A 25,275-nucleotide genomic window follows, 5' to 3' on the forward strand; every position below is an offset into this window, starting at 1 on the left:
GAGGGGGACTGAGGCTGCCTGGGACACTCCAGCTCAAGTCCCTGCCCCTCTCCTGTGTGTTACTGAGGGCCTTGCAGTCACCAATTCCTGAGGAGCAGAGGCCATTCGGTTTAGTCTCCAGCTGGGGAAACTGAGGCTATGAGGTTGAGTCAGGACAGGGCTTAGGTCTGACCCAAGAGGCTGGGTTTTGCAGTCAGAAGTCTCTGTAATGACCCAGGAGGGGCTCATGTAGCACCCCTGTGCCCACTGAGGAGACTACGAGAGCCATGGAGGGTGTGTGAGCAGGGGAGGAACCCAGCCAACCTTAAGCCAGGGACATCGAGGCCGGCCCACTCCCGCCGTGGCCCAGGCTGCAACTCTCCCTTTGGCCACCAGGTGTCGTCCCAGCCTGACAAACGATGTTTCTCAGGCCCTTGTCCTGGAGCCAGCGGGAAACTGGCTTCTACTTCAATTTACCACATCTTACCCCCAGGCTTCCGTTTCCCCCCCTGCAAAGTAGGGCACTAATGGGACCAGCCTCACCGGGAGAGGTCAGTGAGGAGATGCAAGTGAGGTGCTTCAGCATCCAGTAGGCGCTCAATGGATGCGTGGGCCACCTGCCCCGCCTACAGCTTAGGCAGACAGACGGATAACCCTGAGACATGGCTACAGGGTAAGGAACACGTTCTGGGGTGAGATACTTGGGTCCATTTAGGACATGCTGAATCCTAGGGGCCTGACGGGACATCCAGAGATCCAGGAAGACGTGGGAACCCAGAGAAAGGAGGGAGTGCCCAGGCTGCACTGACCGCTCTTTGTGGCCAAGGAAGCCAGAACTTCGCACAGGAAATCAGCCTAGTTATAGGCTTCCAGCTGCCTGGCATGACAGCTGGAAGGGAGTTAGCTTCAGGGGGGTGTGTAAACTGACAAGGGGTCTTCAGCAGCTGGGTGGTGCCATCTCAGTCCCCTCTTCAGCAGCAGCTGGCCAGGGGCTGGTCCAGAGGGCCACGCCAAGAGGCCTGATTCTTCAAGGACACAGCAGGAGGTAAGTCACACCCTAACCAGAGGGGACTGAGATGGCTCCTCCCAGCGGCTGGATTCCCGGTCAGAAAACTTCCAAAGGGTTAGAGAACGGACATTCCTCGGCTCTGGGCGCTGGGCAGGCCACTCCTGCCTGGTGAAACGTAAGCTGGGCCTGGCCCCGTGGACTGCGTGTTTTTCCATGGGCTTCTTCAGCCGTGGCCCGACCACAACCCAGATTCCTTTGGGTCGGCCATGTCCAAGTGTTTGTGTTCAGCTGGGCCAGATGGCAGGCAGGGCCGAGGCCAGGGACCCAGGCCTCCCAGAAGGCCTGGCAAAGCACCCCCAGGCCCTTATTCTGACATCCCTCTGCCCAGAAGCCCCTACCCCGTGAAAACCACTCAGCAGCCAGAAAACAAGGGACAGGGGACGATCTCACTGAAAAGTCCCGGTGGGATCTTGTGTGTCCCGGGAGGAGGGGCCTCCCAGCCTGGCCAGGACTCCAGGTGCAAAGATGCAACTTCTGCCAACGCAGACGTCTTTGAGCTGCACCGTTCTGGCCGGCAAACAAACTTTGGAGTCAGCCTGGGACCAGGTTGGCAGCCACAATTGCAGGTCAGCGACCAGGGCTGCGAGTGAACAGCTCTGCCTCCCTATGGGCCTCTGAGCAAGGTATGTCCCTCTCTCAGCCTCAGTTTTCTCAGCTGTAAAATGGGAATCATAATAGAATTTGCCCTATGGGTTGACAGGATCCAACCCAACGCATGACAGGTGTTTCACAAAGCTGAGGTATCTTCTTTTTTTTTTTTTTGAGACGGAGTTTCACTCTTGTTACCCAGGCTGGAGTGCAATGGCGTGATCTCGGCTCACCGCAACCTCCGCCTCCTGGGTTCAGGCAATTCTCCTGCCTCAGCCTCCTGAGTAGCTGGGATTACAGGCACGCGCCACTGTGCCCAGCTAATTTTTTTGTATTTTTAGTAGAGATGGGGTTTCACCATGTTGACCAGGATGGTTTTGATCTCTTGACCTCGTGATCCACCCGCCTCGGCCTCCCAAAGTGCTGGGATTACAGGCGTGAGCCACCGCGCCCGGCAAAGCTGAAGTATCTTCTATCCCTCCTGGCTGAGTTGGCGCTGCCTCCCCCATCTGACTGGAAGCTCCCTGAGGGCAGAGCCTGGGTCCTGAAAAGGAGGTAGTGAAGTGGAGTTTGTCTGTCTCTCTCCCCTGCTCAGCATCCTCACAGACAAAAGGTAAACTCCAAAACCAGCATTCAAGACTTCTAGACATCTGAGTTCGCTTTGGCAAACTCCTACTCACCCTTCAAAGCCCAAGTCAAAATGCTCTCTCTTCCAGAAAGCCTTCCCTGGGTCCTCCTTTGAGTTTTTGCAGCCCCTGGCCTTCAGGCTGGGCCAGCCTTGACCCTGCAGGCTGGGGTATCTGTGGCCAGTGCTGCCTCCCCGCTCCTGACTGGAGTTCTGTGGGGGCCAGTCCTGGGGCGAGTTTCTGCCTGATGACGCACATCTGCATCCACAGGTCTGCATGCAGCCATCACATGGTGTATGTGTGTACCCACTGTGTGTGCATGGGTCCCTGTGCCGGGCCCCAGGACGGGCGGCCAGGCCACATCCCACCAGACAGTGGCGTCTTTGTGAGGCTGCAGTCAGGGTGGTATACTCTGGCTCAGCTGGGAGCTTATTCCTCCACCAACCCTCAACCGGAGGGACTGGAGTGGGAGCAACCAGCCTCAGGCTCCACCATGCTGGCCCCACGCCCTGAGCGCCACGGTTAAAGCTCCAGCTCCATCTGGGGCAAGGGGGGAGGGTTGGGCTCGGGGAAGGACTGAGTCCCGAGCAGGAGCCCCGCCCCCGCCTCAGAGGCCCCTCCAGGCAGCCTTCAAGGACATACCTGAGGTTTGGCAGCGCCTGGCCTAGCCAGCCCCCAGGGCTGAGTCAGCAGGAAGGGATTCAGGACTTCCCTGGAAAAGCGGCTGAGACCTTGAGGCCTCCTGCCAGTCCCCAACCCTGGGGCCGACTCACTCCCCAGGGCCCCGAGAGAGTGGGCGGTACTGACTGTGCTCCTCGGGCCCCCGTGCCTGGCGGGGCTGAACTGTGGAGGGTCACGGGGGGGTTGAGATTGGCCCTGATTCGGGCCGGCCGGGAGTCTGGGGGTCAAGTGTGTCCCGATGTGTGCGGTGATGATGGGTGGGTCAAGGGGGCGCTGGGCACAGGTGCACACAGGTATGCACAGGTGCACACAGCCTCAGGCACCGCTGTCTGAGCCTGAAGCATGGGCCTTTCTCTGTGTTGAGGGTGCATCTGTCTGCCTGTGCGGCTGTGACAAGGGGGGACAGTGTCCAGCAGGCCCCGAGGGTCTGGCGTGTCTGGCCTTGTGATCTTTTCGAGTGCAACTGCCTATGTGGCTGTCCTGAGGGTGACAGTGCCACCGATCAGGTGACAAGAAGATGGCTAGGAAGGATGGGAAGGAAGGAGTCATGCTCCTGACTACAGGGGAAAGGACCGGGCGTGATGAGGGCAGTGTGACCTCGAGACTGATGACAGGCCTGTCTGGTTCTGTGTGACACACTCGCCCTGCCTAGGGTACCATATGTTTCCCTGCGTTCCCCTCCAAACATCAGGGTCTGCTAATTCCCTGCTGGTTGGGGTCTCCTCTCTCCTACCTGCGCAGACCCCCTCCACCCTGCCCTGGGAGGGCCGAGGCACCGGGACATGGCATTCACCTGGTCTGCTCTCACCCTGTGGCACCCTGCCTTTGTTTCCACCATTAAAGCACAAGCGTTTCCCCCACTGACCGAAGCCAGGTCTCCCCGCCAGGCTGGCTCCAGTCTTTGGGGTCTGAGGCTGGGTCAGATCCAACTCCAAGGGCTGATGAGAGAGACAGACGGGGCCGGGGAAGTGGTGGGTGGCCGCGCCAGGTCCACGAGGCCCCGATGGAGGAGCCAGGGATGTTCAGCCAGGACGGGAGGCGGCTGGCGGGGAGAGGGTGCTGGGCTGCAGGGTTTGGACCCTAGAGGGGCCCCCAAGTGGGAAGGAGCAGACCCCAGTTCCTTGAAAGAAGCACGTTTTAAGAAGCTGAGTCCTGCACCAGCTCCAGGGGAGTCTTTGTCACAAGATATTGTGTAACCCTCTCTTGCTCCAGCACCTCCCATAGCTCCCTATTGCCCACCAGAGAACTCAGGCTCCTCACTCAGGATTCAAGGCCCTGCTCACCCCCCACTTTGCATCTCCCTTCTGCTGCTGCCCTCTGTGGGTCTCCCTCCTCCAGCCTTCACATACACCTTTCCAGCTTCCTGGAATGCCCTTCCTACCTTGGCCACCTGGCAAACTCCTACACATCCTTTAAGACCCAGTGCTTAGGTCCCCTTCGCCAGGAAACATTGCCCTTCCCCGAGTCCACAGTGTCCTCATTTGCTGTGTGACCCTGAGAAGATTCCTTCAGCTGTGAAGTAGGGATAAAAATCATCCTCTCTAAAAACATCTTTTGGGGATCCCAAGGCAGTAGATAGACACGAAATGCCCTTGAAGTGAGTTAGGCTTTGCCGGGGTTGGCTCAGAGGCTTCCGTTCAGTCAACGCTCCATGTGTGTGCATTTTTATCCCCTCCTCTTGGATTCTGTGGTTTTAAGACTCTTGTTTTAAACATTTTACTGTTCCAAGATTTTTTCCCCATCATGGTGCTAGGAATTTTAAGAACCCCTGGTTCTAAAATTATAAAAGTCTAAAATGCCGTGGGCGGGACCAAAGGCCTCTTTGTGCCCTGAGCTGACCCAGTGTGGCTGCAGCTGGGGGTCTCTGGGGGGGTCTCCTGCCCCGCCACGCACTGCCCCCAGACTGAAGGGGTGTGGTCTGGCAGACCCAGTTTGGTTGGGGAGGTAGACAATGGATTTACCAGGAAGCGGACGGTAGCCTGGGTTCCAGGAGGGAGGGAGTGGGATTCCTGGCTTGAGGGCTGCCATGGGGGTGACAGGCAGGGTCAAGAGGCACGTGGCCGTTGACTCAGGGTGATGGCTTCCTTCTACTGGAGCCTCAGTTTCCTCATCTGGAAATTGTGGTCAAATGCTGCCCTCTTGCAAAGTTATCATCAGCAGGGGTGGGGGCAGCTGGACTCTAACCTCCGTGCAGTGCCTGGCTTTTGCTCCTGAAATGCCCTTCCTGGCCCAGCCATGGTGACTGGGGAGGGGTCTTCAGGACGATGTCCACCACCCCTGCCCCACCCTAGGGAAGGGGACAGGGCTGGGCCAGCTGCCTGCCCCACGCCTGGCTGGCCGCCCTGGTCTGGCAGCGTCGGAGGCCCCAACACTTTCTCAATGAAAGGTATTTGGCCGTGGACACTGACACCTCATCATCCTCCCCATGGAAGCCGCAGCCAGCTTTGCCCTCTGCAAATGGGAGCGCCCCCATTCCTGTTCGTCCCTAGGACCCCACCAGGCAGCCCTGAGCAAGGGCTCTGGGGCAGGCAGGCCTGGAACCTAGGTTGCCTTGGGTTGGGGGGCCTGCACCTCTGAGCCTGTCCATCAGCTGGAGGTGTAGAGGCAGTATGTTCTGGATAAATGGGTGTTCCTCCCAACCACGACCAGCTCCCTCAGGGACCTTGAAGCACCTCCCCTCTCTTGCTTATCACAGCCTATCGAGGGCGAGGCTGGGGTGCCACCCAAGCCCAAACTCCAGCAGAGCCCTGGGACCCACCTTCTGAGACCGGGGCGATGCCTCGCGTGCTGAGCTTCTCCTGCTGCCTCCAGGCCCCCAAGTGTTTCCCTGAGTGAAGGGGTGAGAGCTGCGGAGGTTCAGAGTTGCCAAGACCTCAGCCAACAAAGGGATGTGGCCGACAGGCAAGAGCCAGGGACCTTGTGGGTGGCGCTCTGGCCCAAGGGCGTGTTGGGGTCCGCACCTGTGAGCCTATGGTTTCCAGTGCAGAGCTGATGCCTCTAAATGCTGGATGGGTGGGCGATGGTATCGAGCGTCTGGGGAGGGGGCCAGTGGATGGGTGGGAGATTGAAGAGGATGTGGATGGGTGGTTGCGCCCTAAGCTAAGGGACGATCCACACCCCCCCTCCCTGGGGTATGTCAGCCAGGGAAGTCTCCCAGCCCAGGTGCCCTGGAGGCCCCTCCAGCCTTGCCCTAGTGATGCCTTCATCCTCAGGCCCTGGGAAATCACACACCTAGAGCTAGAGGGGGCCCCAAGGCTGCTGGGATTCACGCCAGATCCCAGGACTTCAGTTTTTCTGTCTGGACAGTGTGGGTGTGGTCAGATCAGCGCCGGCCCCATGGGGCGCCAGAAGGACACACGTGCACACAGACCGCCAGCTAACCATGATTCTGCCGCCTCCGGACCAAGGATCTTGGCAAGGTCAGAGAGCCCTGGCCTGGGGCAGCCCCATCACGACCGAGGTGTGGCCAGGGCTCAGGTGGGTGTGGCCGGGGCTCAGGTGGGTGGGGCCTGGGGCGGGGCTGCTGTGGACTTGGCTGAGGAGGGTCCAGGGCAGCCTGGCTAGCTGTCGCCTGTTCCAGAGGCTCCCCTGCCAGGGCCTGCCCCACCCGCTGTAGCCCCGGGGCACACGGCCAGGCACAGCTGAGGAGGCCAGGCAGGGGCAGTGACTGCTACTGTGCTCAGCGGTCACGGCCGCCCAGGCTTCTTGCCCCGGTGCCCGCGTGTGCCTCCGCGTGGCTCTGCCTGCAAAGGTGCATCTAGGCCGGGCAGTCCCAGCCTCCACCCTTCCTCCCGGGAACCTGACACCAAGCATTGGAAATAAAGCATTTTTAATTGAGCCCCCGAGGGAGGGAACATCCACCCCAACCCCCCGGCCAGGTCTCTAAGCACCAAACACGAGAGAATTGTTCCCCTCAGCCCCAGAGCCTCCCCCGCATGGGAACCCCAAGAAGTCCCTTCCTCCTTTTCACTGGGCCCAGCGTGGACCCTGCACCTCCACTCACACCCACAACCAGCTCCCCACGATTTGTTTCAATAAATAACCCCAAAAACAAAGCTCGGGGCAGGGGACCCGGTCTAGCGCTGAGTCCAAGCAGGCAGAGGGGGCTTTGTGAGGAACGTCAGAACTCCCAAGGGCAGAAGATTAAAGTCAGGATCAAATTACGCACGAGAAGTCAGAGACGGCTTCTGAGCCGGGAGCGGGTCCCTCCAGGCTGGGGTTGAACGTGGTCCCCAGGGTGCTGATCCCAGGGTCACAGCAAACTCCGTTCCGTGCCACACAGCAACAATCACCTTCCTGGTGTTTCTACCATCGGACGCTCCGGGTTCTTGTCTGACTCTGAGTTCTGGGCAGGGGAGAAGGAAGAGGGGCCAGACACCTGGGGAGGGGGCTGTCTGGAGAAGAAGGAGGAGCAAAACTTCCTGGGAACAGTGGAGTCCAGAGGGAGGCAGGAAAGCGAGGGCCCAGGCCCAGGTCACTGCCGGACCCTGCCCCGGCGGGTGCGGAGGGGACCCGAGGCCCGGGCCTGTGCCTGTGCCACCTCACTCATCTCCCTGCGGATGTCACCAAGTGCTGTCGCCGGGGACTCCAGCAGCCTCTGGAAGAGGCTGGGTCGTCCGGCCGGTGGCTCCCGGCACTGGAAGGTGACAGCTGTGCCGGCGTCAGCCTTCATCTCCCTGGAGAAGCCGTCGGAGGAACCGTCGAAGCAGCGGCCAATGGCGATCTCTTTGGCCAACCGTGGGCTCTGGTCAGTGACCGTGTAGACGCCGTAGTTGTGGCCCAGAGGGTCTAGCGGGGCCAGCATGGAGAAAGCAGCCGGGTCCTCCGCGGGCACCGGTGGGGGGTGCCGCGCCAGGTAATCCCGAAGGAGCCCGTTGATGGCCACGCGCCGGCAGCTGCCCTGGGGCATGATGGTCACCAGCGTCCTGTCCACCTGCCGCTGGTCAAACAGCATCCCGCTGCACTTGAACTCCACGCAGGCCGCCGAGATGCCCGGACGCTCGGGGTCTCGCACGCTCCGGGCATCCCGAAGCCCGTAGAGCTGGCCCCGGGTGCGCGGGTGGCTGCCCCCCGCGTTGTGGGAGCGGACCATGTACTCCTGGGGGCCCTGGATCTTCACCTTGAGGAAGCAGGCCCGGAACTCCTGCGGGTTGGGCCACCAGGACAGGAGATCGCCAGTCCAGGAGGCGGGCGTGCCCTCGCGGAAGGGGACCACGTTGTATTCGTACTTGTCTGCCTCCACCCTGGCGAAGCGGAAGTGGCTGGCGGTCACCGGGGCCCCTTGGCATTCCCGCAGGCTGCGCCACGGGTACACAGGCCCATTGGCCTCGGCGGGGTCGCCCGGCCTGGGCTTGGCGACGTTGACGCGGAAGCCGTTGCGCTTGAAGGCGGGGTCGTCGTGGTCCGTGCGCCGGTACCCCAGTCTGTCCAGGTAGGGCTGGGTGACGCCCACGGTGGCCGGGAGCGGGCGGGGCAGGGAAGGGGCGGGCTCCAACTCCTCGCCGCCCAGGGTGGCGGTGACCAGAGCGGTGTAGGCGTCGGGCCGGTCGGGGTCGCAGAAGGCGGGGAGGCAGGCGCCGTTGGGGCCGGTGACTGCGCTGTCGAAGCGGCCCCAGGCGCGGGGGTTGGCGGCGAAGCCGGGGGCGGGCTCCAGGTTGACCAGCGTGACCACCACGCCCTCCACCTGCTCGCTGGGGGTGAACTTGTCGTTGGCGTAGGCGCGCACCTTCACGAAGCAGCGGCGGCGCTCGGGCACGTCCAGGTTGAACAGGCGCCGCTCCCGGATCTCCACGTTGCCGACCAGGAAGACTCGCTCCTCCCGGCGCACCCGGGGGCCCGAGGACCCCTCGCGCCGGAAGCCGCTCTCCTCCTCCCACAAGCCGGTCTCGGGGTTCAGCGACCACAGTTTGAGGGCCTCCGCATGGCCGGGCATGTGGATCTGGCCGGCGGCCACCCGCACGGCCACCGGCCCCGCCTGCAGCTGCTCCGCGGAGCCGGGCGCGCGGAGATCCACGGAGAACATGCCGTAGGTGCGCAGCAGAGCCAGCTCGCCGTCGCTGTCCACGAAGCGCAGGTCACTGGGGGCGGCCGCCGCGGAGGTGAGGTCTCGGGGGTCCACGAACGTCACCCGGGCCTCCACGGGCCCCGCGTAGGGTTTGCCGTCGGCTCTGCGGAAGGCGCCGGAAGGCAGGACCAGCTCGCCCAGGGGCGCCTCATCTTCCAGCTCGCCCAGGGGGATCGTGTTGCTCCGGCTGGCATCTAAGACGACTGGGGCTTTCTTCCGCATGGCTTTGACCTCGTGGTACACGCCAGCACCTCGAGGGTCAAAAGGCAAGATCCGGACAGCGTCCATGAACTCACCGCTGGGGTCCACAAAAGTCACCACCAGCCGCTGGGTGGAGGGGGGCACCTCTAGGGTGAAGTCGCCCTGGTAGGCGGTGAAGCCGATGGGCTCCTGGCCCAGCAGAATCCTGGCGAAGCGCAGCGGTTCCCCAGAGTCAGCAGCCACAACACGGCCCCGGACCAGCCCCCGGGGGGGCAGACACTTCTGGCAGCCACACTCGGCCACCACCTTCACCGGGAGGACGTAGCCAGAGCAGTGGATCTCCCTTCTCTCCAGGCGGCGCACAGAGCAGCAGCGGGAGCCAGTGTCCCCGCAGCGGGGGCCAGAGCCTGTCAGGCTGGGGCAGCGAGTGTCAGGGCAGAGGCCCACATCCAGGTAGGCAGGGCCACTGCCTGGCTGACCACAGTCCTCAGGGAGTTTGATCAGGTGCTCTCGGGGCCGGGGGTCACAGGCTGGTTGGCCTGGAGCTGGGGACAGAGAAAACACGCAGGTCAGGGCAGGGAGGAGGACTTCATGGAAGCCAAGGCTGGGGGCACCGTCTGAGGTCAAGGACTCAGCCTAAGCAACAGGGTTCTGCCCAGGGAAAGGACTGAAGGTTGGTGCTCAGAATGGTATGGGGGCTCAGTGGAGGCTTAGGGTTGGATCAGTCTGAAGTGGGGGCTTATTTGGGGTTAAGCTTAGCTACAGTCGGGGCTCCATTTGGAGTGAAGGCTTGCTCAGGGATGGGGCCAAGGACACTCACCAAGTACAGTGAGCCATGCAGTGCCAGAGCGCACGGCACCTGCCTCATTCCATGCCTTGCAGTGGTAGATGCCAGCCTGGTCTGGGTGCAGCCCTCGGAGCTCCAGGTGGGCCCCGTACCCATGTGCTCTCCTGTCCAGCAGGGTCCCATTGTGGAACCTGGGTGGTGGGTGGGCAACATCATAGGATTCAGGGGAGGGGCTGCGTCAGCCCCCACTGCAGGCCAGGAGATACAGAGAGGCTTCGCCAAAGTCAGCCTCCTCTCCAGCAAGACTGGCCCTGCTCAGCCTCCTTGGTCGCCCCTCTCCCACGCAATTCATTCCCCAGTAAAGCTTTCCCCACTCTCCAGATGGGAAACTGAGGCTGGAATCTGCTTCCAGACTGTCCTTCAGGCACCACATAACGACATGAAATTGAATCCTACCCCAAAGCTGGAGAAGATGCCCCTGACTCCGGGGTGGGTGCTCACCAGGAGTATTTCTTGGGTATAGGGGTCCCAGAGGCTTTGCAGCAGAAGGTCACATTCTGGCCAGCCTCTCGCACTCGGGACTCAGGGTGCTTCACCAGGTATGGCTTCTCTGGAGTCAAAGATGGCAAAGATCAGAGCTTCTCCCATGGACCCTTCCCAGAAGCAAGGTTCCCATGCTCTCCTTTCCCCCAGAAATGCCACCCTGCACCTTTGCAGATGAGTGTGTGTGTGTGTGTTGTTTTTGTTTTTGTTTTTGTTTTCATTTTTTTAGTAAAGACAGGGTTTCACCAAGTTGGTCAGGCTGGTCTCGAACTCCTGACCATGTGATCCACCCACCTTGGCCTCCCAAAGTGCTGGAATTACAAGCATGAGCCACTGCGCCCAGCCGAGTGTATCACATCTTATTTCTTCCTCCCTTGACTTTGAGTGCTAGAACTTCCTCCCCAGATCCTCAGCCCCCTCGTTCCCTATGTTGCAAGAGCACTTACCCAACTTATCAAGGATGATGGTGACCACAGAGATGGATCCGTTGGCCTGGGCCTGGGCCACACCTGCAGAGAAGCCATCCATCTGGGCCCTGACATTGGCGAGGCTGTCAGCACAGACACCAGGCACCTGGAAGGTTCCTTGTGCATCGCTGGTGGCCACAGTGCCAGGCTGGTCTCGCAGGGAGACCCTGGCTCCTGGCAGCGGTTGTCCAGATGGAGTGACCACTGAGCCCAGGAGGATATGGTCTGGGCACTCGCAAGTATCAAGGCTGCACCCTGGGGGGATATGGAGAGGCAGCAGAGCAGAGGCACCTCCACACTCCCTCCTGAAGAGGGGTTTCCACTCAGCCACTCAACAAACATACCTGGAGCCCCCCCCCCCCCCACCAATAAGGTGCTTCTCAGAGGCCTCAGCATGGCCCTGCTTGGAGCGGTCCCTAGTATGAAGGAGAGATGGGCTGAGTGGTCAGGGGTGGGCCAGGGGGTATGAACTGGGGTCCAGAGATGTACGGAAGTCCTAAAGGAGGGGACAGGAGAGGTGAGTCTCCAAATATACGGCACTGCACTTTCCAGCAGAAAATGTCGACAGGGGCTTGGGGCCCAGCGAGGGGCTGGATCTTGGGCTGAGAACAACTGCTCCCCTTCCCAATCTCGCGGTTTCTCTATAAAATGGAAAATTCCACTGGAAACTTCAGGGCACAGGCGCCGGGAGAGCAGAGCCAGGCGCGATGGGGTGGGGACCCCAACGCCCCATTGGCCACCATGTGCCCCCACCCTGTGACGGGCTCCCCGGAGCAGCCTCCAGGCCGTGTTTGTGGAGCCCAGGAGCTAGCGGAATTTCCAGTCTCCTCCTGGCTTGCTCGGTGTCTGGCTCTGGGAGGGCCTAGGCATCGTGTTTGCCAGGCTGTGAGTGCGTGTCTGTGTGGGCGTGGGGGACGGAGCGGGGGGGGCTGCAAACTCCACGCATGTGTGCACCCTGAGTGCATGAACTGACTTCTGTTCCCCCACGGAGACATCCGTACACTCCGGCATGCACACAGGGGAAGCACCCCTTCCGATCTGCCCATGTCTGCCTGCACACGAGGCCCCTGCCGTCCACCTGTCCAGATGTGCATAGTCACCAGTGCTCCTTGGGACCAGGAGGGAAGGAAGGGCTGGTCTCCACCTGGCTACAGAGTTTGGGTCCTCCAGGCCCCGCCCCTAAGAGCCCCGCCCCGAGGCCCCGCCCCCCAACTAGCTCCTCCCCTCTAGGCATCGCTCACAAGAGGCACCGCCTCTCTACAGCCAGGTCTCGCCTCTAACTTCATCCTCTCCACTAGACTCCGTTCCTAACCTCCCCTCTCCTCTGTGCAGGACCCCTACCCCCAGACCCCGCCCCTTCCTACCTGGACACCGAGGCCGCACGCACTTCTGCGCCTCCAGAGGACGTCCGGGACACGCATCCCCAGCGGGGCTTGGGCAGTGGCGGCGGCGCAAGCGACGCCCTGGCCCACAACTCCCCGAGCAGGGACCCCACGGGCCCCACGCACCCCACGCGGCCTCTGCGGAAGGTAGGGAGGGAGATCAGGCGGCCGCCCTCCCCAGGAAACGCGCCTCCGGGTAACCTGGGACTGAAGGGTCCTTGTTCCCTAACCCCCTCACATACGTGCATCCTAGGGCGGACACTCCAGAGGGCAGACCTGCCATTGCCCCCACCCATGCTCCCCTAAGCGCACCTGTCGAAGACATAGTTCAGGTACTGCCCCACTTCCCCACCCCCGCATAAGGTCCTGGGGGTCAGTCCTGCTCTTCTCCCTGCATCCTGCACACATCTGGGCTCAAGACACGCCACAGAACGGAGCTCTTACACGCCACAGATGCGCAAACGAGGGCAGCGGGAGGGAGATGCGTTCCAGGGAGCCGCACATGGGTCCTGACCCGCCGGGTCTCCTGGAGGTGCACCTGCGCCCCACGCTGTTCCCAGCCCCTCTCCTCAAAAGCCCCGCCCCTCCATGGCCCCGCCCCCTCACGTGGCCCTACGCCTAGGGGTCCTGCAGGCTCTTCCTAGCCACGCCCACATCCACAAGGTCCTGCCCCTCCCAGCCGTACCCACGACCCTCCCGGGCGGTTGCCAGCATCGCCCGTTCCAAGCCCCGCCCCCGACCATCCAGCCCGCCCTCACCTAGTGGGCATCGGAAGCGCACGTGGTAGTTGGAGCAGCGGCGGCCACGCGGTTGCTCGCGGTTGAGGCACCAGAAGCCGCGCATGGGGTTCAAGTGCACGCGCTCGCCGACGGCGGAGGGCAGGGCCCAGTCCGTGGTGCGCGCTTCCAGCGCCAGCGGTCGCGGGCACACGCGAGCTGGCCCGTAGTAGAAGCGGATGGCGGCTAGGCTTTCGAAGTCACCGTCGCCTCCAGGGTGGTCCACGTTGAACCAGGATGTCCACTCGCTGGCCTCTGTGGGCACCGCACGCGCTGGGATCGAGGCGGCGGCCTGTAGGCCCCCATCCGTGCGTGCAAAGGCCTTACCTGCGGTCTCAACCCCCTCCCGCCGTGGGCATGGGCTAGCCGAGCATGCCCACGACCCGAGCCAGCGGCCTGAATCAGGTGCAGGGCAGGTTGCGCTCCCCACGCCCCCAGTTCTGCCGCCCAGGGCCTGACCTGGTCCATTCCTGCGCACTGAGATCTTGCGGCTGTCTGACCGGCCCCTCACTTAGACCTTGAACTCGGAGCATCATCTCTAGGGGCTGTCATGACTGGGGACCAGGACGGCCCCGGGCCCTTCGCCCAGTGTGCGCTCCCTCCTCACACGACGCAGCAGCCCAAGTCCCCGCAACAAACCCGCAGCAGAGAGGGGACTCCAGGCAGGCTGACTCACCTTCCCAGTCCTCCAGGGCGGGTGAGGGCTGCCCGGGGTGCACAGACGTTCTTTCCAGGCCCAATGCAATCGCCGTGGGCTCCTCAGTGGAAGTGGCGTCTGTGGGTGAGGAGTGGGGAGAAGGAAGCACGCTGGTGGGGACCGCTGGGAGCCTCCTTTAAGGCAAGGTGCAGCCATGATCATCCTCCCCCACTTTTTTATTATTATTATTATTTTTTTGAGACACAATCTCCCTCTCGCACAGGCTGGAGTGCAGTGGTACCATCTCGGTTCATTGCAGCCTCTGCCTCCCGGGTTCAAGCGATTCTCCTGCCTCAGCCTCCAGGGTAGCTGGGATTACAGGCACGGGCCTTCACGCCCGGCTAATTTTTGTATTTTTAGTAGAGACGGAGTTTCACCATGTTGGCCAGGCTGGTCTCTAACTCCTGACCTCAGGTCATCCGCCCGCCTCAGCCTCTCAAAGTTTTGGGATTACAGGCGTGAGCCCCCCGGCTGGCCAATCATCCCCATTTTAACAGGAGGGAAAACTGAGTCTCTGAAAGGCCAGAATCCAGCTCTAGCCCCGGGGGCTGCCGCACACTCCCTGCAGCGCACTGCCCACTACAACCACCAGGCTCCCAAAGCCAAATCCCTCTCTCTGACCTAGCCCCAACCCCTGGGCTGGGGAAGTCCGAGTACCGGCCAGTTGCCCTAGGCCAGAGGCTCTGTCCCTCTGTGTTCAGCTGCCATGAGTTTAATCAAATTTAGCCGGCTCTGCCTCTGCCCTCAGGCTGGGCTCCCCCTCATCCACTTGGCCCGCTGGAATTCCCTCTCTTAGTCTACCTTCCATCCCTGTACTAGAGTTCCGAGCTGCCTGTTGGAAGTCCTTGGAATCTAGACTGGCTTCTCCAAGATAGGAGCTGTCCAAGATACTCCCTGCAGAGTGATGAGGTCAGACAAGCCCCTTCCTTCTCGGGGCCTCAGTCTCCTGACCTGAAAAGTGGGTCCGTCCCTCGCCCCATCCGGTGTTCCAGGGGTGGGCATTTATTTCTTTCTCCAGCGGTTGGAGTAAGTGAGTGTGTGGGAGTTAGGTGGGAGGGGCCAGTTCCGACCTCTTTGGTCCAGAGTGGGAGACCTGGCCGGTGATTCAGTCCAAACCCCGGGAGGAACCCTAGGTTCTTATCCACACTCCCGGCTTAGCCGAGGAAGAAAATGGATGAGGCCCGCTCCCCGCCCCAGGTGGTCCCGGGGATCCGACTGGCGAAGGGGACCCAGTCCCTGGGGAAGTGCGTGGGTCCCTGGGTTCTCTTCCTGGGTGCGGCTGCACGCAAGGCCGGCTGCCAGGCCTTCGGGAGCCTTGGGGACTGGGCGCGGGGGCTGGAGGCGTCTCACCTCGGGCCCCCGCCAGGTGCGCGGCGGCGACACAGACACAGAGGAGTGACAGCAACGACGCCATGGCCAGGGCAGAGAGTTCGAGGGAGGGTCCGGGCTCTGCGGCGCGCTCGGGTCCAACTCCGGCAGGTCTGGCGGGCGCTGGGACTGAGGGTGGGGGCGGGAAGAGACCGCAGACCCCGCCCATGCCACGCCCACTCAGACCACGCCCCCTGGCCCTGGGGGACGTGCGCTCGAGCAACCCCTCTGGGGCGCCCCCTCGGTGCGTCCGGCTGTGCCTACGCCCTCAGGCTGGCCTGCGTTCCCGAGGCCAGCTGGAAGTCCCTCCCCGAGCCCACTCCGTCCTCCAAGCTGTATCCCAAGCTGACTGCGGGAAGTGCCACTTGGAATCCATCCTGAAGGTGCTCGGACCTTCACGCTTTAGGCGGCTACAAGTGCTCCCTCGCATCTAACTTCGATTCTATCGGCTTTAGGCCACCCCAAGCTGCCTGGGAGTCCCACCCCGAATCTACCCCCCACTCTTCTGGCTCGAGTTTTCTTCTTTTTAATTTGTAGAGTCGAGGTCTCGCTATCTTGCCCAGGCTGGTATGAAGCTCCTGGCCTTAAGCGATCTTCCAGCCTCGGCCTCCCAAAGTGCCGGGATTACAGGCTGGAACCACCGCCCCCAGCCCTAGCTCGAGTTTTCTAGGAGGCCAGCGGGAAGTCCCACTCCACAGCCGCTCTCCATCCTCCCCGCCTTGGATCACCCAGGGACCGTGGGAAGTCCCTCCTGGAGTGTGTCCACCCCCGCGGCGGGCCGTGCACAAAGGAGGCGGAGGCGAGGCGGTGGTGGTGGGAGGGCTGTTTATTGGCACGGGTCCCAGCGGCGTGGGCGCGGGTGGCTGTCACAGTGCCGCGACGCAGTCGGTGCCCGTGTATCCCGGCAGACGCAGAGCGAACTTTCGGAGCACGTCGTCGGGCACGAACCTGCCGGCCACAAAGTGGTGGCGCCCGGAGAAGCGGCCAGCGCAGCGTTTGGGCGCCGCGAGCGACACCAGCACGTCGGGCCTCAGCCCGTCCTCTGAGTCGCTGCCAGTCTCTGCGTCCCAGCCTGAGGGAGGAGGGTCCGGGGGGATTAGGACCTGGGAGGGTGGCCCGCCCTCAACCTAGAGTCCATCCTGTCCTGCCTCCCCTCCCTTCCAACACTGAGCCTCTGCCCTCAGACCAGAGTCCTGCTGCACACACCCCCTTCTCCTACCCCATCAGACCCAGCCTCTTCTCTCTGGCATGTGAGTCCTGGTCAGACTTGTCTCCCCCGAGAATTCTGCCTCCACCCTCAGACAAGTCTCTCCCGGTCCTTGGAGGTGTTTCCCTCCCAATCCGACCAGAGCTTCCGCACTTGACTTTTCTTCTGCTCCTATCCTAACTACTCCATCCCCCTCCTCCATCTGACCCAGCCTGTCTTCAGACATCATTTCCACTTGCTGCCCTTTCCCACAAGAGCCAGGCCTCTGCCTTCTGACCTGGCACCTGTCCCCACAACTCCCTCCCCATCAGCTTAGAGCTTCTCCACCTTAAAGCCTCTTTCCTCCCAGACCTCCCAGCCAGACCCCAGCTTTCCCCCATGACTAGATCTCCAGCCTCTACTCAGACCACAGACTGGCCTCCAGCCTCAGGCAAGCCTCCACCATCAGACTTGCTCCAGGTTTTTGCCTCTAACAGGACATGCCGTCCTCATCCATCTTCCCCACTTGACTAGAGACTCCTCCATCTGACCAAAGGTCCCTACCCTCACCCCCAGATTAGACATTACCTTTTGGGGTGTGTGTGTGTGTGTGTGTGTGTGTGTGTGTGTGTGTGTGTGTCAGAGTCTTGCTGTATCACCCAGGCTGGAATGCAATGGTGTGATCTCAGCTCACTGCAACCTCCATATCCTGGGTTCAAGGAATTCTCTTTTCTCAGTCTCCCGAGCAGCTGGGACAACAGGTGCATGCTACCATGCCTGGCTAATTTTTATGATTTTAGTAGAGATGGGGTTTCACCATATTGGTCAGGCTGGTCTCAAACTCCTAACTTCAGGTGATCCACCCACCTCAGCCTCCCTAAGTGCTGGGAATACAGGCGTGAGCCACCACGCCCAGCCTGTTTGTTTGTTTTGAGGCAGAGTTTCATTCTTGTTGCCCAGGCTGAAGTGCAATGGCATGACCTCGGCTCACCGCAACCTCCATCTCCCAGGTTCAAGTGGTTCTCCTGCCTCAGCCTCCCGAGTAGCTGAGATTACAGGTGTGCACCACCATGCTCAACTAATTTTGTATTTTTAGTAGAGACGGGGTTTCTCCATGTTGGTTAGGCTGGTCTTAAACTCCCGATCTCAGGTGATCCGCTCGCCTTGGCCTCCCAAAGTGCTGGGATTACAGGCGTGAGCCACCGTGCTGGGCCTGTTTGCTTCTAAGATACAGTTTCCCTCTGTTGCCCAGGCTAAAGTACAATGGTGAGATCTCAGCTCACTGCAACCTCTGCCTCCCGGGTTCAAGCAATTCTCCTGCCTCAGCCTCCCAAGTAGCTGGGACTACAGGCATGCACCACTACACCCAGCAAATTTTTGTATTTTGTAGAGACTGGGTTTCACACTATGTTGGCCAGCTTGGTCTGGAACTCCTGACCTCAGGTGGTCCACCTGCCTCAGTCTCCCAAAGTGCTGGGATGACAGGCATGAGCCCCGCCCGGCCTCCATCACCTCTCAAATGAGTCTCCGCTTTCAGTCTAGGAGCCTTGCCTTCTCTCCTATGTCTGACTTGATTCTGGGGCCACTCACCAGAAGCCACTGGATCCTCCCTTAGACTTTAATCCTTCTCTGACCCTAGCCACCACCCTCAGACTAGAGGTTCCTAACCACCCTCTCTGTCCTAGGCTGAGCCTGCAGCCTCCCTCTCAGATCAGACAGCACACCTCCCTTAGCGCCCCTGTTCTGCAGCACCCTGCTGGGATGTCCCTGGGATCCCAAGAGCCAGGGGACATCCCTCGGAGTCCAGCTACCCCCATGGAGGGTCCAGCTGGCCAGCGGCTGTTTGTTCCATCTGCCCGTTGCCTAATGGTTCCAACAGGCATGGGGCGGCGGCCAGGGCGGGCGCAGCCTTTGCCGAGTGAGCTCACGTCTGCCCAGGCAACTGGGCCAGGGGTGGGCAGAGGGCATGTGGGTTGGGCACTAGGGTGGGGGAAGGAGGGGACCTAGGGTCACCTGGGGTGGCAGGCTCGATCTTCCCTCAGCCAAGTGTGGCTCCATCCCAGCTGGGGAGACTGAGGTTCAGACAGGCAGGGGCCACCAGGAGCTGGGGCACAGGGGCCTTCACCCAAGCCCCCCAGGCCCCGATGTGCCCCCCTCTGTCCAGCATGCCTGAGGGGATGTCCAGGCTCACGAGGGGGATGGATAGCAGCTTGAGCGTGGCCAGCGCACGGGTGCAGGGTCCCCCGACCTCACGCGGCTCCACACCGGGGCCCATCACAGCGTCCACCACCAGCCCGTAGGCTTCGTTAATGAGCTGCACCTGGGGAGGGCAGGCAGGGTGAGGGCGGCCGGGGGCCACCGCCCACCATGTCCCCCTCGCTTGCCGCCTGGCCCTGACCTCGGTGGGCAGGTAGCTGAGGAAGGGGATGTCCATCTTCTCGCACTGGGTGGTCAGGTCCCGATGCAGCAGGTCCAGTGAGCGCGTGGGGTAGAAGATGGTGGGTTCGTACTCCTAGGGTGGGGGAAGAGGGGTTCGTGGGGGAAGAGGGGTTCAGGGCTGGGGGCCCTCCCAGCCTCCCCTGATCTGGTCACTAGCACCAGACCCTGCCGGGGACGAGCACTGGGCATATTGTATAACCTGGCCCTTCGTCGACGTCCCCCTGGGACACTATGAAAAGAAGGAGGTGATTTCTGCAGGGGCAGGGACTTGGGGATGTTGAAGGGGTCCTTGCTACTTACAAACACACGCAGGTGCCGGGCACAGACGAGCCCCACCGCCCCATTCTGCTCTGGGCCGCACACAACCAGCACCGTTCTCTGCTTCCGGGAGAGAGCGGGCAACGGGAACGCCTGGTAGGGGCACAGCAAAGGCACAGGCACGGGCCAGATTCCTCCGTGCTCAAGAGGGGAAACTGAGGCCCAGAGTAGGGCAACAGATGGGGCTTGGGCCTGGAGGCCACGGGATAGCACAGGAGGAGAGGCGTTCTGGATGAGGGGCTGGGCCTCTTAGAGCCTCAGTTTCCCCATCGGAGATGCAGAATCGCGGTCTCGGGCTCTGCCAGGTCTGCAGGAAAAACGTGCGTCCAGCCACCGCCCGTCTCCTGGAGTGCGGTTTGTTTATTCTCCGCCGGAGTTGCAGACATTCTTCCACCTTTCTCACCGCTGGCCCGCCCCCGACATGTTTCCAGACCTCAGCCCCTCCCGGAGGCCCCGGAGTCGGGGAGCCCAACCCCACCCACAATGCCCTGGGGCCTGTCTCTCTCCAGCTGTCTCTGGCTGGCTGTCTTTCTCTCTGTATCTCTGAGACTCAGCATCTCTCCCCATCAAGTCTCCCTGTCTCTGCGTCTCTGGGGCTCCATGTCTCTGGCTGTCTCTGTGGCGTGTATGAGTCTCTAATGCAGGCGTTTCGACCTCAGCCCTGCCCTGACTATGTGTGGCCCCAGCCCCTTCTCTCCCAGCCTCAGTTTGGCCTTTATCAAATGTGATGACAGTGACACCACCTGACAGGCACATTGGGCATCTCCTGAGCCCCAGTTGTACTTTAAGCTCCAACCACACAGATGGGAAATGACTGCTTTTTCGTCTCCTCCCCAAGGGCTCAGCGTGGTCTTGACGCGTCATGAACACGCCTGCGACCCCAGCCACGCCAGGCCCAGAGCCCAAGACCCAAGACTGGGACTGAGGGGCTTTGGGACAGACAAAGGGCTTTCAGTGCAAAATGGGACGGGTGGCCACTGGGCACCAGGCCAGCAGTGTGACTACCTGGGTTTCTTTCTGGGGTTTTGACTTTCCTTCTCCTTTGGGCACCTCACCCGGGATCTATTTCATTTGGAAATACAAACATTTAAGTCCACATGAAGAAAAACAGTGAGTTTTTAAAAAGTATACAGTGGCAATAAGAAAAAGAGGAGGAGGAGGGAGGAGGGGGAGAACCGGGAGGAGGGGGAGAACCGGGAGGAGGGGGAGAACCGGGAGGAGGGGGAGAACCGGGAGGAGGAGAGGAAGGGGAAGGAGAGAGAGCAGGGGGAGGGGGAGGAGGGGGAGGAGGGAGAAAGGAGAGGAGAAAGGGGCAGAGGGGGAGGAGGAGGGAGGGAAATGGGAGAGGAGGAGGGAGGGAAATGGGAGAGGAGGAGAGAGAGAGGAGGGGGCTGGAGGAGGAAGGAGGAGAAAGGCAAGGGGGCTGAGGAGGGCAGGGGAGGAGGGGGGAAGTCACACTGAGCCCTGACTGTATGGGACTCTTTCCTGAAGCGTGTGCGTTTAGGGACTGACTGGTCAGTACCATTTATTATCCCGTTGCAGAGGAGGAACAGTATCATTACTGCTGTCACCCTTGTGTCGTCCTCCTGGTCCCTCGAGGTCCACACAAGACCCACCTGGGTTGCAGCTCTGCTTCCAACCCCCTGTGACCCAGGTCAGGCCCCTCACCACCTCTAAGCTTCAGTTTCCCCACCTGAAGAACGGGGTTGTTTGGGGGTGCTCAGACCGCAGGAGCGGATGTCCCTGGTGCCCAAAACTCAGGAGGTGGCAGAAGCAGGCAGGTCACATGTGCAGGAGGTGTCTGCACTTCCAGGGTCCGCCACGGTCCCTGCAAATAGTCTCTGCCCTGGCCTTCACTGATACCAGCGGTCTCAGGTCCCCATCTGGACTGCACCAGGCATGCTCCTCGCTGGGCCTCAGTTTACGCATCAGGCTGGGGTAGGCCCAAGCAACGAGAGGGCTCTTGAGGCCTGGACCACCCTGGTCACAGGAGTCATGCACCTCGGGAAGGTTGGCCATCTGGTTGGGGTCAGGGTTGGGGAGTCAGGTACCTTGGTCACAGCCACGGCACTGGCATGACCGCACAGCTCCACGAGCTGCTGCCGCCCAAAGCGATAATCCTCCAGCAGCTCCCTCTCCAGGGCGGCTGCCTCCGCGGTGCTGGGGACAGAGTGGGATGGGACACTCAGAGACACAGAGAGACGGAGCCTCAGATGGAGCCAGAAATGTTCCACCAAGCTTCTGAACCCGGTCCCGAAGCCACCTTCCCACCGTACCCCCGAATAGCATCTGCAGCCTTGAGCTGGGGATGCCCTCAGTTTCCCTGGCCGACACGCGGGTTGAACGGAGGCCTGGCGGACCGCGGTGTGGGAGCCGAAGCCCGAGGCTCGGGCGCCCTCTGGTGGCAGAAGATGCACTGGCGGCGCGCGTTGGTTCCACTGCTCCAAAGCGTGGGACACAGAACCGGACCTAGACGTCCCCAGCCCCCAAGGCGGAAGGAATCAGGAAAGGGGAATGGTGCCTAAAGGACTTCGATGGGAGTGATGGGCTGATTTCAGGCAGTGGGAGCCGCTGAACAAGCTTCAGGATGCTGAAAGGGGAGGGCTGGACTGGGGCACCTGGGGGCCACGGGTTTTGAAGGCTGCAGAGTTTGATGGCACACTCAGTGGGGTGGCCTTGGGGCCTGGGGCTATGAGCCCCTTTGGTGATCCCTTTTCAGGGGCAGTGACATTATTAGATTATTTGTGGCCAGGCCGGGCGGGGTGGCTCACACCTGTAATTCCCACACTTTGGGAGGAGGAGGCGAGTGGATCACTTAAGGTTGGGAGTTCAAGACCACCCTGGCCAACATGGTGAAACCCTGTCTCTACTAAAAATACAAAAATTAGCCGGATATGGCAGGGCATGCCTGTAGTCCCAGCTACTTGGGAAGCTGAAGCAGGAGAATCACTTGAACCTAGGAGGCAATGAGCCCAGTTTGCGCCACTGCACTCCAGACGGGGCAATGGAGTGAGATTCTGTCTCAAAAAAAAAAAAAAAAAAAAAAATTTGCAGCCAGAGACATGGGGCCACTTAGTTTGAGATGAAGCTCTGCCATCCACTTCACTGAGTGACTGGGGTCCTTCTCCACTTCTCAGAGCAAAACTGAATATTGGGGCAAACTACACAATTGGGGCTAGGCTGGGTCTGGTGGTGCACACCTGTATGCCCTGGGAGGCTGAGGCAGTAGGATCACTTGAATCTGGGAGGTCGAGGCTGCAGTAAGCTATGATCACGCCACTGCACTCTAGCCTGGGCGACAGAACGAGACCTTGTCTCTAAAGTAAAAAACACAAACATAAATAATAATGAAAAGAGCCAGACCTAGAAAAGTTGGAGAAACAACTAATGACTCAGAGAAGCTGAGTGGCTTGCCTAGGGTCCCACAGGAAGCAAGTCGGGAAACTGGGTCTTTCCCCCTTGGTGTCTCCAGAGCCGCAGGACATAAGCAAAGACATAGAGCCAGACCTACAGATGGTGGAGGTTTGGGGGAATGAATCCTGAGGTTCCAGTTCTTTGAGTGGCAGATGACTGCCCTCTGGCCCATTTTGCACCATGATAAGGCTGGGTGGGCAGAGTGCAGGAGAATGAGGACTGCTATCGGATGGGAGTCAGGAAGGGCTTCCTGGAGGAGGCCTGCTGCATCGTTGGAGGTAATCCAGGGACAGGAACAGCAAAAGCCAAGGCCCTGGGATGGGGAGAGGCCTGGTATGTCCAAAGGGCAGAAGGGAGGCTGAAGCAGAGTGATCAAGGGGACATAGCAGGTGGGGCTTCAAATGCCAGGCTGAGGAACATGGTCAGGAGGACACTCTGGAGGTCCACACAGATGGGGAGACGGAGCCTCAGGGCAGGAAAGTCACATGCCCTGGGACACTCCAGTATACAGAGCCAAATTCAAACCCCAGCCTGTCTGTGGCTGACACAGGATGAAACTGAAGGACCGGGAGGGGAAAAGGAGCTCATGGTGAAGTCAGACAGAGTCCCCCCGGGCAGGCCAGTGCAGCTCCCAGGAAAGCACATAGGAGAAGGTGCATTTGCATTCGTGGTATTCTGGCAGGCTGGGAACATGGCTCATTCCTCCACCTCCAGCTTGTGACAGCTCTGACTGCTGCCCCCGCAGGAGGGTGCGGGAAGGCAGTGGAGGGTGGGAGGGCGATTCATTCCTCTTCTGTCCCAAAGCTTTGGTCTCTGGCAGCCATTTGGAACATTCTCTTCCTGCCTAACTGGTCATTAGAGTGATAATGGGGGCTCTGTGGGCAGAGGGTCATCCAGGTTAGGAATCTGGTGGTGGGATGCAGCAGCAGCTGTGGGGTGAGGGTGGGGGCTGCGTGGGAATGGAGCCTGGTGGAGGAGGGAGGCAGGCAGGGCAGGACCCTTCTGCTGTTGTGGGATTCTGAGGGAGGGGGCTCAATGGTGCCTTTTGTTCTCTCCCCAATCTCAGCCCCCAGTTGGAGGGCAGGAAAAAGAGAAGCTTCAAGGCTTAAGGATTCACCTGTCAGACCTAGAAGGCCTGAGGTGGCCTGGGTCCAAACGGAACTGGGCCTGCCCCTCCCCAGATGCTTCCAGGAGGGGGCTCTCTGGGAGGTGAAACCTCAGGCCAGGGTGCCCATGCCACATTTGCCCTGCTCTCAGTCCTACCTGCTTCTCTCCACCTCATACCTCTGCCCACCTGACCACCCACAGTGGCCTCCTGCCCCCCAAACTCAACACGAGCCTTGGGGGCTTTGAAAACTTGAACACCAGATTGCATTACCGAGTCCCAAACCTGCTGATGGCTCCCGAGGGCTCTGGGAACATTCAGACTCCTCACCGTACCTACAAGGCCCTTCTGTGTCTCCAGCCTCATCAGCAGGTTCCCCACCGTGTTCTGGCTCCTACTTACCCCTTAGAGCCCCCTCACTCCCCTCACTTAGCATCTGAGGCCCCCTACACCAGGTGAGGTCACAGCTCCAGCTCCTAGAACAGTCCCCTAGGCTGAGTCTGGACACTGGCTGATGGGCCACGTGCCCTGCTAGGTGGGCAGTGGGCAGGAGCCACTGGACGGATCTGGTTCACAGTGAGGTCCACGGCCTTGCCTGGGGTCCCATGTCACAAAGCCTGAGGAGGTTGAGGTGGGAGTCACAGCCACCGCACCAGTTCCAGATTCCAAACTCACCAATCCCTGCAAACGGCCCTTGTATTCTAAATCTGCTCTAGCCATGACTGCCTTCCCCAGGCCTGTTTCCTCCTCTGGACAAGGGAGGTGGTAGCATTTGGGCTAAGCTCAGCTCTTCGCTCTAAGGTCCCTGGGAGAGGTGGTGAGTGGAGGTGGGCCAAGTTGGGGTTTGGTGGGGGAGTGCCCAGCGCTGCTGATGAATCATTCATGAGGGGCGGGGCTGTCCCCCGCTGACAGTTTCCCCGGCAACGCAGCTTAGTATCTCCAGCAAGATGCCAGGTGGGCCTCGGATTCCCCGGCCGCCTTGGCCATATCTCTGCCTCCAGTTCCCCACCGCGGTCACGCATCTGCCGCTGAACCTCCATCCCGGCTGTGCCTGTCTCCAGTCCCCGGACCCCATTCCGTCCCAGCTGTGCCCCTGCCTCTGGTCCAAAGGGCCGGTCCTGGCCCCATGCGAGCCATGCCCGTCTCCAGCGTCCCTCTCCCCAGCTGACCTGAGGAAACGCCGCTCCTCGGGCGCCTCCGACGGGTCTGGGCCGGCCGCGCTGCTCATGGCCGAGGTGAGCTGGGGCGCCAGACGCAGCCGCCACCACCGCCTTTTAAGCGCATCCCTGGGGGCAGGGGGCACCTCCTCTTTCCTCCTTCCCGCCCACCATGCGTGCCCCCCAATCAGGAGGCGCCGCGAAGGCGCTGCGTGTCACCATTGGTCGGTGGACTCAGACGGACTTAACCCTTTCGTGCCAGGAACGGAACTGCCAGGATCCCACTGCAGAGCCACACGGCCAATCTTGGTTGCCTTCCCCGACTTAGTTTCTCTGCAGCTATCCCCGCGTCTCTAGGCTTCCTTCTCAGGGAGCGAGGAGATCCTCCGCAGCCAAATACCCTCGCCATGCCTACAATTAGTGGGGCC

General features: G+C 61.0%; 2 protein-coding genes across 2 annotated transcripts; both read right to left on the minus strand.

The window, feature by feature from the left end:
* Positions 1-6,755: 6,755 nt before the first annotated feature.
* CILP2 (cartilage intermediate layer protein 2) lies at positions 6,756-15,359 on the minus strand. Its single transcript, XM_012443502.2, has 8 exons — positions 15,211-15,359; positions 13,840-13,938; positions 13,146-13,418; positions 12,370-12,525; positions 10,985-11,260; positions 10,497-10,605; positions 10,029-10,186; positions 6,756-9,753 (listed from the first exon to the last, which is right to left on the minus strand). The coding sequence occupies exons 1-8, from the start codon at positions 15,272-15,274 to the stop codon at positions 7,418-7,420; spliced, it is 3,471 nt and encodes a 1,156-aa protein (XP_012298925.2). The 5' UTR covers positions 15,275-15,359; the 3' UTR covers positions 6,756-7,417.
* A 678-nt stretch (positions 15,360-16,037) lies between these two features.
* Positions 16,038-25,256, minus strand: YJEFN3 (YjeF N-terminal domain containing 3). The gene is made up of 7 exons (XM_064382131.1): positions 25,172-25,256; positions 24,860-25,055; positions 21,223-21,640; positions 19,154-19,264; positions 18,813-18,926; positions 18,584-18,734; positions 16,038-16,300 (listed from the first exon to the last, which is right to left on the minus strand). The coding sequence occupies exons 1-7, from the start codon at positions 25,254-25,256 to the stop codon at positions 16,095-16,097; spliced, it is 1,281 nt and encodes a 426-aa protein (XP_064238201.1). The 3' UTR covers positions 16,038-16,094.
* Between the last annotated feature and the right edge of the window lie 19 nt (positions 25,257-25,275).

This window comes from Aotus nancymaae, unplaced genomic scaffold, assembly GCF_030222135.1.
Source record: "Aotus nancymaae isolate 86718 unplaced genomic scaffold, 86718_ANA_hifiasm-v0.15.2.pri h1tg000028l, whole genome shotgun sequence".
NCBI classification, from domain to species: domain Eukaryota; kingdom Metazoa; phylum Chordata; class Mammalia; order Primates; family Aotidae; genus Aotus; species Aotus nancymaae.

Bases quoted from the DNA above. Each gene is read 5' to 3' on its own strand.
- CILP2 (XM_012443502.2), bottom strand. From the start codon at position 15,274: ATGGCGTCGTTGCTGTCACTCCTCTGTGTCTGTGTCGCCGCCGCGCAC. The intron at 13,419-13,839 runs GTGAGTCAGCCT...CGGTGCCCACAG, and splicing joins CGCCCTGGAGGACTGGGAAG to AGGCCAGCGAGTGGACATCC. The intron at 12,526-13,145 runs GTGAGGGCGGGC...TACCTTCCGCAG, and splicing joins GCGCTTCCGATGCCCACTAG to AGGCCGCGTGGGGTGCGTGG.
- YJEFN3 (XM_064382131.1), bottom strand. From the start codon at position 25,256: ATGGCGAGGGTATTTGGCTGCGGAGGATCTCCTCGCTCCCTGAGAAGG. The intron at 21,641-24,859 runs GTCAGCTGGGGA...GGGGACGTCTAG, and splicing joins GAGGAGCGGCGTTTCCTCAG to GTCCGGTTCTGTGTCCCACG. The intron at 16,301-18,583 runs GCATGCTGGACA...CTCCTCCCTCAG, and splicing joins GAGCCTGGACATCCCCTCAG to GCTGGGACGCAGAGACTGGC.